The 15101-nt window shown below is 36.4% G+C and overlaps 1 protein-coding gene across 1 annotated transcript in view; it reads left to right on the forward strand.

Moving 5' to 3' along the window:
• The window catches only part of CRYBG1 (crystallin beta-gamma domain containing 1), a 47012-nt gene that overhangs the window by 17809 nt on the left and 14102 nt on the right, over positions 1 to 15101 (forward strand). Inside the window, exons 8-16 of the mRNA XM_083373509.1 lie at positions 1220 to 1346; positions 2307 to 2342; positions 3248 to 3405; positions 5452 to 5578; positions 8009 to 8154; positions 11095 to 11221; positions 11336 to 11368; positions 11633 to 11742; positions 12488 to 12617. Coding sequence (XP_083229635.1) covers positions 1220 to 1346; positions 2307 to 2342; positions 3248 to 3405; positions 5452 to 5578; positions 8009 to 8154; positions 11095 to 11221; positions 11336 to 11368; positions 11633 to 11742; positions 12488 to 12617 — 994 coding nt within the window. The remainder of the gene's footprint in view (positions 1 to 1219; positions 1347 to 2306; positions 2343 to 3247; positions 3406 to 5451; positions 5579 to 8008; positions 8155 to 11094; positions 11222 to 11335; positions 11369 to 11632; positions 11743 to 12487; positions 12618 to 15101) is intronic.

The following is a 15101-nucleotide window of genomic DNA, read 5'->3' on the forward strand; positions in this document are numbered from 1 at the left end:
TTGCTGAGTACATGTGATCAATTAAAACTTGCTTAGAATCATTGAGTATCCAAGATAAAGGGTATGGGTATAGATATGAAAATTAAAATTGTATAGAGAAATGTGTGCAGACAAGAAATATTTAGAAAGTACAACAGTAACTTTATAGACAGCAAGTCTTATGCCAGATTGAAAGAAAGAATATAAATCTGATAAACTAAAACATGAATAAAAAAAGCTAAAATGAGATTCTATTGCTGTATTGAGTCTTAGGTTGTATACATTTTCATTATGCAAGGACTTCTTTATCAGCAATATTTTTCAAAACTGTCAAGGATACAAAAAGGTTTATTTGCTGTTGAATTCTCAGACAGGGCAAATGTATAATGTCTAATTATACAATAATTGATTCTGTCAGCTTCTGAAGATAGCAGTATAAAAAACAAAATTAGGTTTCATCATTCTCCAAAGTGCATTATGAATATGAATCATAGCATTACTGGGTATATTGGGAATGCTTCTTCTGGTGGGTGTGGATATGAATGAAGCTACATACATGTCTTGGCAAAGTATTTATACACATTTCATTATAGCTATTCGCTGACACCAATCTGGCACTTTAAAATCCTGTAACTAAATATAATCTTTCCTTCAACATGAGTTTGACCACAGGAAAAGTTTCTGTAGTTTTCTTAGCAGCAACACATAAGTGTGGTTTTTTAAAACAAAAAACAAAAACTTTGCAGTCTAGACTACAGCCTTTAGATTTCCTGGTAACCTTCCATTCAAGTGATAACCAGGCTTTCTGAGATCAAGCTTGGCTAAATGCTATCACTTATTTGGCCTGAAAACCTTTACTATTAACTAATTTTGTAAAATCACGTAACAAAAACATTTACTAGTGAAAGTCTAGCCTTTCCTCTCACATTTTTGCTTTAGTGTTTACAGAGCGACCCTACCTTTTGCCCTTTAAATGCTTCATTTGTTTAAATTGTGTGATTTAAATGGACGTTTGTCTGGTTTGATTTTATTATTGTACAATAGCACAAGATCCGCTGGATAATATGTAGGCTGTAAACAATTTAATGAACAATCTTTCATTAAATAGGTAAACATGTTTGAATTTCTGTCCATGCGGTCTCCCATCTAGATAATAGCCAGAGGAGACATTCTTAATATCATGTATTCTCTGAACATTTTTGAATTTTCCTGTAAACACCCTACTGTTTTTCATTTCTAGATGGCTACTTTATGAAGAACCTGGTTACCAGGGAATCCCTTTAATGTTGGAACCAGGAGAATATCCTGATCTGTCATGCTGGGAGAAAAAAGAGGCATATATTAGGTCTCTGAAGCCCTTGAAAATGGTGAGATGATTAAAACAATACAGGTACTCCTTAACCTATGACCACAATTGAGCCCAAAATTTAGGTGGCTAAGTGAGAAATTTGTTAAGTGAATTTTGCCCCATTTTACAACTTTTCTTGCCACATTTGTTAAGTGAATCACTGGAGTTGTTAAATTAGTAACACGGTTGTTAAGTGAATCTGCTTTCCCCATTGACCTTGCTCGTCAGAAGGTTGTAAAAGGTGATCACATGACCCCCTGGACACTGTAACTGTCACAAATATTTGCCAGTTGCCAAGCATCCAAATTTTGATCATGCAACCACGGGGATGCTACAACAGTCGTAAGTATGAAAAATGGTCACAAGTCACTTTTTTTCAGTGCCGTTGTAACTTCGAATGGTCACTAAACGAACTGTTGTAAGTTGAGGTCTACCTGTATATAAGATACACACACACACAAAAGACTGTAACAATGAAAGAATAGTTTTGCCTCCATTCAATCACCTGTTCTATTTTTCAAGTTCAAAATAAAAATAAGTTTTGAAATTTTGAATTTTGCAAAAATTTAATTGGATCAGAAATATTTTTTTTCATTGGGAGGTGTCAGCTAAGACATTTTATTAAGCTTTTATTTGAGGTCTTACTGTTAAATGTAGTAAATATACATTTGTGTGATTCAAATTTAACTGTTGGATCATTGTTATCAATAGATTTTCTATAGACATTGGAAAATGCATGGTACTGCTGAGTTTTAATTGGGGTTTTATATTTTTTCAGGGATTTAATTTAATTTTTTAAATTGTTCTTAATTTTTGTATTGATGTTTTATCTACTCTGTAAACCGCCCTGAGTCCTACGGGAAAGGGCGGTATATAAATTCAATAAAATTCAAAATTCAAATACTTGAATTGTTCTGCTAACTTAAAACAGTCTGAATTATGTAACATTCCAGTAATATTTTCCCATCAATTTTTGTAGGGTGGACGCAAGGTTGAATATCCTAAAAGCCGAAAGGTAAAATAGTTATATACAAATGTATTATTTATTGAATGTGGGTCATTTATATTTAAACTATAATGAAGTTGTAATCACTTTTTCCAGAGGAGTTTCTATTCATTTACCAATCATTCATGCCACTGATTATGTTATTTATTTACTGTATATCCTGACAAATTATGCTTTCTAAGATACCCTTAGATCAATGTTTCTCAATCTCAACAACTTTCAAATGTATGGACTTCAATTCCCCTGTCATCATGGTTGCCTGGGGGAATTCTGGGAGTTAAGTCTACACATCTGAAAGTTAGTGAAATTGAGAAATACTGCCTTAGATAGTGTCTCCAAATCTGTATCTTTAAGTGCAATGTTGGCATATTTGTTCACCGGATACCCTGGAAAAGATGTGAAGGTGTGGGTGTAAAAGAAAAAGAAATATATTTCTCTGGTGGAAGTCTTCCTTTAACAGATGGTGATAGCTGGTTTCAGACCTCTGACTTCATTGGTAAATCATATATTATGTATTAATTATGTATTAATTACGGGCATAGTTGTTTAATCACTTTTTAATTTTTGTATCCTGTTTTTTATTATGTATTGCCCTGTTCACCGCCCTGAGTCCTTCGGGAGAAGGGCGGTATACAAATTAAATTATTAAATTAAATTATTAAAATATATTCGCTTTTGGTGACTGAAGAGCTATGAGTGAGGTGTTGCAGATTTAAATGTTTTCTCAGTTATGAACAAACATAATGTCTTATATAATGCTTTTGTCTTTTTGTTATCTGTTCTGAATCTGAAATAATAATGCTGGCTGCTGCACACAAGGTTTTTCAGAGGAATTCTGCCATAATGTATATGAAAGCATTTTGAGGTTTTATAAGAAAGCAAATGTCTAACTGTAAGCTTTACCTCTGCTTAAGGTAATTGTTTATGAAAAGCCATTCTTTGAAGGAAAACATATAGAACTGGATTCAGAATTAACAGCTCTTGCCATGGAAGGAAACAGTACTGAAGAATCTGAAGAGTTGGGAAATGAGCTGCTTACATCAATAGGATCCATAAAAGTGAAGGGAGGAATGTAGGTACAAGGGGGGAAAATGATAACATCTCATTTTACATCTCCTGGAAGTATGCAAGCTGAGAAAAAGCATTGAGTTTGAATGTGATGTAGTGGTTAAGGTGTTGGAGTAGGACCTTCAAGCTACAAAAACTCACAGATAATTATGGGCCAATTACTCTCTCTCTCTTTTTTTTAATCCCATTTATATCCTGCCCTTCTCCGAAGACTCAGGGCGGCTTACAATTTTAAGCACAAACCAATGTGCTTAGCAGTAGCCTTCATTCTATGTATATGCCTGCTTATTAGGGCTTTCACACACACCCCAAGCGGCATTATTACAAAGTCAGCTTATTGCCCCCAACAATCTGGGTCCTCATTTTACCTACCTCGGAAGGACGGAAGGCTGAGTCAACCTTGAGCCTGGTGGGACTCGAACCTGCACTAATTGCAGGCAGCTGGTGTTACTTAAGGAGGCATTAGCCCACTGCTCCACCAAGGCTCTTTTAACCTACCTCACAGGATTATTGGTAGGAAAAAAAATGGAGGAGTGAGTGCTGTGTACAGGTAGTCTTCAACTTACGACCACAATTGAGCCCAACATTTCTGTTGCTAAGTGAGACATTTGTTAAGTGAGTTTTGCCCCATTTTATGACCTTTCTTGCTACAGTTGTTAAGTGAATCACCACAGCTTTTAAGTTAGTAACATGGTTATTAAGTGAAACTGGCTTCCCTTTGCTTGTCAGAAGGTCGCAAAACGTGATTGCTTGACTCTGGGACACTGCAACCGTTATAAATATGAATCAGTTGCCAAATGTTTGAATTTTGATCACATGACCATGGGAATGCTGCAATGGTTGTAAGTGTGAAAAAAGGTCGTGACTCCCTTTTTCCAGTGTTTTTTAAACTTGGAACAGTCACTAAATGAATGGTTGTGAGTTGAGGGCTACCTGTACATAAGGTGGGACATAAATCTTACAAATATATGATTTAGGAAGGTGATAGATGGACCATGTTCACAGCATGCAGGTTTATGAAAGAATATAATTAAATCAGAATCTACAGCATCAGAATATGCTGCCATCTGTGTCATTCAGGAACAGTGGGTACATATACAGTTGGATCCAGATTAAATCATATTTAAGGTAGGCCCACTGATTTAATGGGATTTAAGCTGGTTATATCACAAATAATATAGCTGATTGGATCTAATCCATAAATTAGCGAGCCAGCATTAAAATATTTGATTCACATTAAAGGCACAAGTATTTAGAAAAGTTGTAGAAAATCTTTAAAACCCTTTAAGATTCCTAAAATGCAGGACTGTTTGGGAAGTTGAAACTACCACTCCATGCCTTTCTGGAATTAGAAATTAGATTCTAAAGTGCAGTTTAAGAAAACAATATTTTAAAACCCCTGTGATTTTACTCATAACTGTTGTGGAAACAGTAGCATAGTATTAGTCATTAAACTGGAAGATTAGGACATCTAAAGAAGTTAAAATACAGATTTTGACCTTCTGAAGAAGTCAGTAAAGCATTTATAATAGTAAAAACCATTCATGTTTTTTTATTTATTTATTTATTTATTTATTTATTTATTTATTTATTTATTTATTTATTTATTTATTTATTCGAGAGCGGTTTTTGAAAATTGTGTTAATATGATGGCAAATAGTGCAGGTCTAGGTGCATTCAAAATATGTTCAAATGAAATGACTGAATTATCATCACTGTTAAGTAAACATAAATGCCATACAGTAGATAATGCTAATATAAAAACATAAGTGATTTATTTTTTTGAAGCTATATGAATCTGTGTTTATTTTTTCCTACCAATCTGATTTAAAATTTAGCTAAAATTGAGTAAGTTTGGACAGTATAATACCATTCGTTACTCATGGTAATCTAATCAGAGTTAAAATTTTACCTTGAAATGCGGGTTCTCCTTGTATTTAATTTAAAATGTTGGTAAGTTTATTTCATGCTCCATTTTTGGTCCTTTTAAGATGACATTTTAACAATCACACTTATTTTTGAGTTTTCCATTTTTGTTCACTATTTGTAGCTGGGTTGCTTATGAGAAGCCAGAGTTTGAAGGGCATCAGTATTTACTGGAAGAAGGCGAATACCAGGAATGGACGGACTGGGGTGGTTATGATGAACAGTTGCAATCACTACGGCCTGTTCTAGGGGTAAGTTTAAGAATATATAATCTTGGCATAGACTTAAAGAAGTGCAATGTACCCTTTTCATTGTTTGCAGAACAATTTTTTTCTTCCTTACTTTCTTCTTCACATTACACTTACGCTTCTTTGCCCAGTTCAGTAAAGACAAGTTGGCAAAAAGTATGTTTGCAAAAGAGTGAGTCATTTGCTAGATCATGAACCGGTTGGATGATTCATTTATCTGAAACTGTATGGTCAGTTGGGGATGAAAATGTGTACAGGTACTCCTTGACTTACAACTATAATTGGGCCCAAAAATTCTGTGGCTAAGTGAGACATTTTTTTAAGTGAGTTTTGTTCCATTTTACAACTTCTGCTACCACAGTCGTTAAGTGGTAATCACTGCAGGTGTTAAGTTAGTAACACGGTTGTTAAGTGAATCTGGCTTCCCGATTGAATTTGCTCGTCAGAAGGTTGCAAAAGGTGATCACATGACCCCTGGGGACACTGCAACCATCATAAATATGAGTCAGTTGCCAAGCCTCTGAATTTTGATCACCTGACCACGGAGATGCTGAAATGGTCATAAGTGTGAAAAACAGTCATACGTCAGTGCCGTTGTAATATCAAATGGCCCCTAATGAAGTGTTATACAGGAAGTCAAGGACTATCTGTATTTGAATCTGAAGTATAAACCTGAAAAGCAATGCTGCATGCTTTCCTACCTGTTTCCTTCCTGTTCCGTTGGGCTGCAGCTTCCAACTTCCCAAACACCATCGGCAGAGGTCTTGGTTACTGGCATGATGTGAACTGTAGTCCAACATATTACTTACTGTGTATCTTCCCGAGCCTCGTCCCTGTGGCATTCTAGGTATCTGAAGGATTTGTTCCATTGCCTGCTTATCTGGGAACGGTTGCTTTGCTGCCTATGATTCTGATGAAATCCCAGGCTGTACAGATGGACGTGCAAGGAACGACTGTGTATTTGTCATGTATAGCAGAAGGGGAGTAGGACAGGAGGACTGATAATGATAGCAATTTAAGCTTTTTGCATTCTCTGAAAACAGAGAAACCAGATCGCTAAAACAGCATAGGTGAAAATCAGTCAGAACTTGAGGCTAATCTGAAGTCCGAAAAAGGTGGAAGGAACAGCCATGCAGAGCCTCTCTTGTTCCTCCTCTTGAGGCGTGAAAGCATATCCCCACACCAGAATCAAACAGGGGTTGTTGTTTTTTTCCTTGTTCCTAAATAGGGAAGTGGAGCTCTCTCCCCTCTCTTTGTATTTATTCCCATTAATGGATCCATCAGCAAATTGTTGAGAGCCAGGACAACCACTCCAATGTAATTATGTAGTGTCACCAACTGGTATAGGAAAGAAGGGGAGGGTTTGCAAGTACACCACTTCCTGCATTAAAAGGCTGAGGAGAGAAATGCCTGTAGCAAAGTACCCGTGTTCAGATGCCTGTTTTAGCCAGCATCCAGATTACCTACAGCACTGAAAGTGCTAAGGCAGCATTTGCTCATGTCATTGAAATTAGTTTTTCCGATGAGGTTGGCTCTCATTGCTCTTTCACTGTGATTCTTTTAGCTACAAGGCAACTTTGTCTTTACAGACTTTGGAGCATCAACGGAAATGTGCCATTAGCAATTGAGTGTACTTGTTTCCAACTTGCTGCTCTCTAGATATGTTGGCTATTGGGCCTGCTAACTAAGAGTTTTGGGCACTGATGTTCCAATGTATCCAGAAGGCACTGAGTTAGCTGAAGGCTGTTTAAGGGTTAATTTCCTCCTCTAGAGCAGGGGTTTCAAACTCAATTTTATTGAGGGCCACATCAGCATTGTGGTTGCCCTCGGGGGGCTGGGTGGGTATGGCCAGGGTGGGCACGGCCTACTGGGTGGGTGCAGCTGGAGTGCGTATGGCCTACTGGGTGGGCGTGGCCAGCTCTACATCATGGGCATCAAGGGTGCCTATGGGGGCCCGGGCAGGAGTGGGACAGATCTGGGGGTCTCTGGCAGAAGGAGGGTCTCTGGGCCAGGGCCAAGGCAGTGGGGGCCGTTCCCTCACTGTTTCCAGGATGGCTTCGGGGGCCACATGAAACCACTTCGCGGGCCGGATCTGGCCCCCGGGCCTTGTGTTTGACATGTCTGCTCTAGAGGATTTCTTTTGTTTGAACAATTAATCTGCTAAATACCTTCAAACCAGATATTCCTAATATCTGTAAAGAGTGAAGGCAGTTTCCAAGAGAGTGCTGAGGCATTCATTCTGGGGTTTTTTAATCCTCCAAGTTTCGTCTTACTGTTGCTTTCCTCTTTACACTGTCCCAGTCTTCCTACCACATCTATAGTATATACAAGGCAACAATAATACAATCAAGTGGGAATTGTTTTTATATGATAAACAGTTATTTTTTTTCTTCATTTCTCTATTTTATCTTCTTTTGGTTTTTCTCTCTTCAGGATCTGATGCACCCTCACATGATAATGTACACTGAAAAAGACTTTGGGACTAAAGGTTCCAGTATAAATGTATTAGGGATTATTTCAAATTTGAAGGATACTGGCTATGGATTAAGGACACAATCCGTAAATGTGATTAGTGGAGTGTAAGTAAGATGATCTTTTTAAATTTAATGGTGAATGTTGACGTAGGAGAATAAAATACAAGTGCATCAGACATTATATTCATTAGCATTTTGAGCAAAAACTCTTCATATTAAAATGCCAAAGGAAAAAAGCTTTCCCTTATGAAACAGGTTGTTGTTTTTTTTTAAAAATGTGCAGTTTCTTGGGTGAATTTTAAATGTTATTAGGAAGATGATAGATTAAACTAGAACCATAGGCTCACAGAGTTGAAAGAAGTCATAAAAGCAACTGAGCTTACTCCTCTGATCAGTAAAGAAATCTAAATTAAAGTATCTTAAATATATGGTTCTTCAGCCTCCACTTGAATAAATCCAATGAAGGGAAGTCCACTATATCTCTGTCCATCGGTTGTTTGTAACGCTGGTGAACTGTTCTTAGTATTAAGAACTTTTTTTCTAACATTCTCTTAGAATCTGTTTTCCTGTAACTTAAATCCATTATTTTTTCTGGAGCAGAGTTCTTGTGCTTTGGAGCAAGAGAAAATAAGTTCTATATAACATTCTTTCAATTATTTGAAGTACAATTACTCCCTTCTCAGGCATTTTTCTCAAAACCAAATATGCCCACCACTCTTAATCTCTCTTTAGTGAGCATGTTTCTAGTCCCATGATAATTTCAAGTATCCTTCTTTGAATTTGTTTAATTTTTTGAATCCTTTTAAAACATGGTGCCCAGAATTCAGCACATAAATGGAAGCAATATCTCAACTATGGAGAATAGACTGGATTTTTCCATTTCCATAATTTGAAAATTATATAACTGTTAATACAGGCTAAAACTAGTTTGCCTTTTTTACAGCCAGATCACATTGTTGGCTCATATTCAGTTTAAAATCAGTTAAGTGTTCCAAGGTTTTTTTAAAGACTGTTTGATTAATATGTTGGTGATCCGTGGCCCTAAGTAAAAACTTTCAGTGCTCTGAAATTTATCTTGTAAGGTACATTTTTGCAATTATATATGCGTAATAGGTTACAAACCTACTTACTGCTTTCTTCCTTTCGGAGACAAAAGGTGTGCTGCACTATTCTGCCACTTTACATAAATATTTAATTCCCTCCAGGAATACATTTGTCATAGTTTGGCAACTATGTCAAAGCACTTTCAAGATGAAGTGCCTGGCAACATAAACAAATGTCCTTGTTCTGACTCAGGAGTGGTGATTAACACAGGTTCCTAATCCTACTCAGATTAGTCTTCTTACACTACATTGAGTTCCCATGAATGAAATCAAAGCAAGAGAAGAACTTGTATTCGCCAAGGACATCTAGTTTTGTGATGTTCCTATGGAATATATCCCAACTCAGAATTTTCTGGGTTTTCCCCCAACTTTTCCTTTAAAGGTTTATACTGCACAACATTTGATCATGGAATTATTACTGACTTCAGTGGAACTCACTTTGGGTAACCCACTGTGATTAAAAAAAAAAAAACCTCTGGCTGCTCAAATTCCATCAAAATACTGGAATTTAAACAACAAATAGATCATTCTAAGTGCAAAGGTGCCTCTGTCCTTTTAGATATGAACAGAAAGTGAAGCATAAGGGTTGGGTCAGGTCAACTATAATTTGAAGAAAGTGCTATTCTAGCTTCTTCATGTTTGCTTTCTCTTAACTATATACAAACCATTAAATTTATACAGTTAAGTACAGGAAAAAAAAACCTCACTTGAAATTTATCAGGACTTAAAGTGGGTCATAATTAAAATTAGCAAACAAGCAGTATGATTTTACTTAACAAACTACGCCTTGTCTGGCAAGATGGTGACATTTGGCTTTCTCTTTGCAAACCAACTTCACTTGTGAGACCCTGAGCGTGTCTTTTCATTGAAAACCATGCCTACTATTTAAACAGTTTAAGGGACACTCAAAATGTTTGTCCTGCAATAGCAGCTCCACAAGCAGGATACAGTACTGTGCTTGTTCTTCTTGAGAAAAGCACAAATTAAGGGAATATGTAATACTAAAAATGAGGTAAATTATAGTTGGCACAAATCATGCAATGCATTTTCATTGATAGTCTTACTGCAGAGTGAAGAAATCATTATTCTTTATTTAGATTCTCAGTATAAAACTATATTAATGTTTTCAATTGTGCATTCATGAATAAGAGTAGCATGGTGTTTGTAGAATGAAAAGTCTCATATCTTTGAGAATCAGCCAGGCCTGAACTGTTTTCAAAACTCTTGAGTTAAAGTGCAAACACACCTTGTTGGACTTAGTGGTTAACATGTTGTTCATATCTTGTCACTTTGGCCAAGCAATTTACAGCTGTCTATCAGAATAAACATTAACTAACTAATTACCAAAGTAGTTAAACAAAATTCAAAAGGATAAACATAAAAGAAGAGGCCAAAACACATAACAGCCATGTAATATGCCATTCTCCTAGCTTTTTATATATATATCTTGTGATATTTTTGCTGTAACACTTGGAGAATTAGGGGAAGCGAAACATACAAAAACTTTGCAAAAGGAACATATATATAAAATCACAGGTAACAATAAAAAATAGCTTTAACTTCATTATTAACATGTCAGTCCTGAAACTGAATTGAGTTCAGTAGGAGATACTCCTAGAGGAGGTAGGATGGTGTCTTCAAATTGCATAATAATAGGAAAAAGTATAAAGGTTTCCTAAAATGTATATGGCAGAGTCTGAACAGAGCAGTTTCCTACAAATCATGCATGGAAATAGGTATTGAGTCCTTTTTAAAAAAAAAACAGAATTATTTGTTACATGGACTGAAGAAAATTATGTACAAAGGCAAATCGTGTTCCTTTAAAAAAAACCTATGTATACAACAATGTCATTCTGTTCTTTTATTAACTTTTTCTTTTTATATATATAAAAATGTAAAGTTCCATTAAAATCCTAGTATATTATAATTGACATTTTTTCAGGTGGGTGGCTTATGAAAACCCTGACTTTACAGGAGAACAATATATTCTTGATAAAGGAATGTACCCCAGCTATGAAGCTTGGGGGGCAAAGAATAATAGGATATCTTCAGTTCAACCCATACTTTTGGTAAGAAGATTCCTCTTTTTTAGAAAAACATACAGGTTTTTAAAATGTATCTCCTCATTCATAATTATTTTTTCTGGTGTCATTTTCTTATTCTTTGTTCTCTATATTTTTTAGGATATCATCAATGATCATGTGGGAAAATTTAAGGTAAAATTAACCAAATATTTTGCACAGGCAATACGGAATGGAAGCCGAGTCAGAAGTATAGTGACTTTAAAAAAAAAGGGAAGAATTGAGATGTGGGGAGAGTTGCTGATAGAATAGTTTGCAGAATATAAACATAATCCAGGAAAGAACAGCAAAAGAAAAGAAGACTGCATATCTGAAACAGCTCATTTGTATCAAGAGAGAAAAGACGGATTATGTCTAGATGTATTGTTAATCTATGTGTGATCTGTGTTACCTTTAAAGGTCCAGTTATTTTCAGAACCAGAGTTCCAAGGCAGCAGTCAAATGCTTGAGAAAGATGTTTCTCAAATTGTGGAATTTCCTGCTAAATCTTCAAAGGTATTATCTGGCAGGTGAGTGAAAAGTTACTTTGAGGTGTTCTAGTCAACAAGCTGTTATGGAAGCACATTTTTGAAAGAGGCGCAAAGGGAGGTCATCTAGGCTGGGCTGGATGGATACATACTTTTATGCTGATGCACAAAACCATTCTAAGTTATGGGGTGTTTATGGGCAACCACAACTATATTGAGTTTCCTGTATTTTTTGTTTTTAATAAGTTAAAATATACCTAAGATGAATGACAGAGGGATGAGTCCAAAAATACATTGAAAGATGTTTTAATCAACATTGTTTCCCATAGAAGTAAATAAGACTTACTGGTGCCTTGCATTTGAAGGGAGAAATGTGACTCAGAGGACTTGTCAGTAAGACTTAAACCATCTTCTTTTCTAAGGATTTTAAGACTGTAGCTATTTTACAGTGCTCCTGATTACATTTCTTTCATCAGATCCAAAGGATTTGCCCTGTTTGAATTATTTCTTTTACATTTTAGAAAGTGTTTCTGGATTCTCTTTTAATTAAGGAGAAAAAGGAAGGAAAACGGTTGGACAATTTTGTAAATCGTTCCAATTTCATATTGCTGTTTTAAAAATCTGATTTCTGTCCCTTGTCTTCACCAAAGAAATAATAGAATAGAAATAATGAATAGAAATACTAAATAGTTGCTGCATTTGGCCCAGCACTTTTGTCAGCAAGTTTTCAATCTTGAAATTATTTAAAATCTATCTTATGTTCTTACTTACATTTTTTTTCTTGTAGTTGGATTGCCTACGATAAAGAAAATTACTCTGGGAATCAGTATGTGTTAGAAGAAGGAGCCTATCCTGATCTGTCTGCAATGGGTTGCCTACCCCAAACATGCTTGAAGTCTTTACAAGTTGTAAATATTGTAAGTTATAAAAAGGGAGTTTTATAGCCAAGCAGGTTAGAAAAGGGTGAGGCTTCAAAATATATGTGAATGGTTTATGTGAGGCACAGCAGTGAGAGCATATGAATTATAATCCTAAGTAATAACATATTTTATTCTGGATACTTTTAAGTATTTACAGATTGTTAATTTATTTAGAAAGTTATTATTCTATAACTCCATTAGTCAAAAATTTTTACAAATATAATAGTTAATTCTTTGATAACCCAGTCTTCTTTTTCAGAGCTGACTTTGCAACTAAAATGTGATGTTTTTTAATATATGCCGCCCCCCGAATTTTTTAGGATGATGTGGCTTATAAATAGTATAAAAACAAAAATAAAAATGTAAAACAAAAATGTATCTCCCCTGTCTCAGTGGCTTGAAGTATTTTTCACTCTGGAGTAGGGGTCTTCAAACTTGGCCCTTTTATGACATGAGGAATTCTGGGAGTTGAAGTCCACAAATCATATTAAGGGCCAAGTTTGAAGACCCCTGTCTAGACCAACTCAGTTTCTAGTACTGGAGTTGAATTAAAAGTAAAACAGCTTCAACGCGACCTAAAAACCTATCTGTTTCAGCAATCCGGTCTGGTCTGACAGGTTCTGTTGTAATTATTGTTTTAATGTAACTTATCTTCTGCATTTGGGCATTAGGGTTTAATTTGTTTTCAATTTCTGTATTTGTGCATTTTGATATTTATGTCACTATTCACCGCCCTGAGTCCTTAGGGAGAAGGGCGGTATACAAATCAAATAAATAAAATAAATAAGTGAAAGTATGCAATGAGTTCAATAGAGGAGAAGGTTCTTTTCTGCTAAGTACTCTTTGAGTACAGAAATAGTAACCAAACTTCCATCTTTATATGATCAGGCTAGAGGCATCATATGCCTATAGCTATATCTATGCCAGGGGCTTCAAACCTGGCCCTTTTATGACTTGTGGACTTCAACTCCCAGAATTCCTCAGCCAGCATGCCTGGCTGAGGAATTCTGGGAGTTGAAGTCCACAAGTCATAAAAGGGCCAGGTTTGAAGACCCCTAATCTATGCCTTCCTGGGATGTATGTGTATGAGATAAAATTAGAGCAAAAGATTTCCCTGGATGTTGCAGCATACTTGACACGACTACTTTATTATGTAGCACAATATGAGAAGACGTCACTAAGTTGAACTCCATAATTCCATAATGTTTTCTTGATTACAGTATGTTACTAATTGGCTGGAATAATACCGGAAAGAAAAATAAAGAGATTTTACAAAATAGGGAGAGAAAGATAATTGTGTGGGTATTAACAGCGATGATAAACATGGACTGGAATTTCAACATGTTTACGCCCCTCAGTTTTTCTTAGATGAAAGCTTAATTCAACCTGAGTAGATAATCCTACTTTTGAAGAGTGTGTTAATTTGTTCCTGAAGAATCCAACCAAGTCTGTTTTGAATTTGAAAAAAGGTTGTACCCTTTTGAACAGAATACTTTCCACTGCAAAGCAAAGATTACTTTTAGCATTAGGGTAACTTGAACTTGTACTGAAGGGTGCTCTGGTTTTTGCTTAATGATTCAGGAATATAAAATGATTTTTCCACACAACAGTCGGGTATTTATTATAGAATTAAAGGGATGTGTAGATAAAGTAAGGTTATGCATTGCACTTTTTATCTGATTATTAAACAGAATAAAACTATACGCCAATGTAAATTAACAAAATGAAAAAATTGTCTATTTTACATGGTTCAGAATGGCAGATACTTGCTGCAGAAAGTCAGTTATATAATACATAAAACTAGCTCCTTGCGACTTCCGGTGGCGACGCGACGCCGAAGACAGCCGTTTTTGGGCTGCCCGCTCCGCAGCTGTGTTTTTCCATCGTAAACAGCGCCGATCAGCTGTTTAGATGGATTTGAAGCCCCCTCGGGAGAAGAGGAGGGGTGAGGCCCCAGGTAGGGGTTGAGCTCTCCGGGGCTGCCTGAGCTGAGAGCTTGGGCGGCTGAAGGCTGAGCCCCCCCCAAAGCCTGGGTTGCTACGAGCTGCGCAGCGCCTCTGCTCTGGGATTTTTGGAGCAGAGCCAGGCGTTAGCAACCACCCCTGCCAAAAGGAAATACTTTTGATTATCAAGATGCAGGCAGAGCGGTACAGGAGGTCAAGGTGATGTGTACTCTTATCTTTACTCTCTAGCTCAATGGATTTTATAGCTTTAAAGTGAAAGTGCGCAATAAGTGAAAGTGGGGGAAGATGGCGGCTAAAACTTCTAAAGCTCTTCGGAATGCGGGGTCTTCCCTGGTGCAAGAGACCTCATTGCAAGCTTTGCTTCCTCCTGCATCTCCCCCGGTATTGACGCTTAAGGATTTACAAGATGCTCTTGGAAAGCATGCACAATTGATGTCTGATATGATGGATGAAAAGTTGAAAAAGCTGGAGGAGAAAATGGAGGAGAAAATGGAGAAATTGGAGAAGAAGATGGAAG

This window comes from Vipera ursinii (genome assembly GCF_947247035.1).
Source record: "Vipera ursinii genome assembly, chromosome: 1".
In the NCBI taxonomy this organism is placed as follows: domain Eukaryota; kingdom Metazoa; phylum Chordata; class Lepidosauria; order Squamata; family Viperidae; genus Vipera; species Vipera ursinii.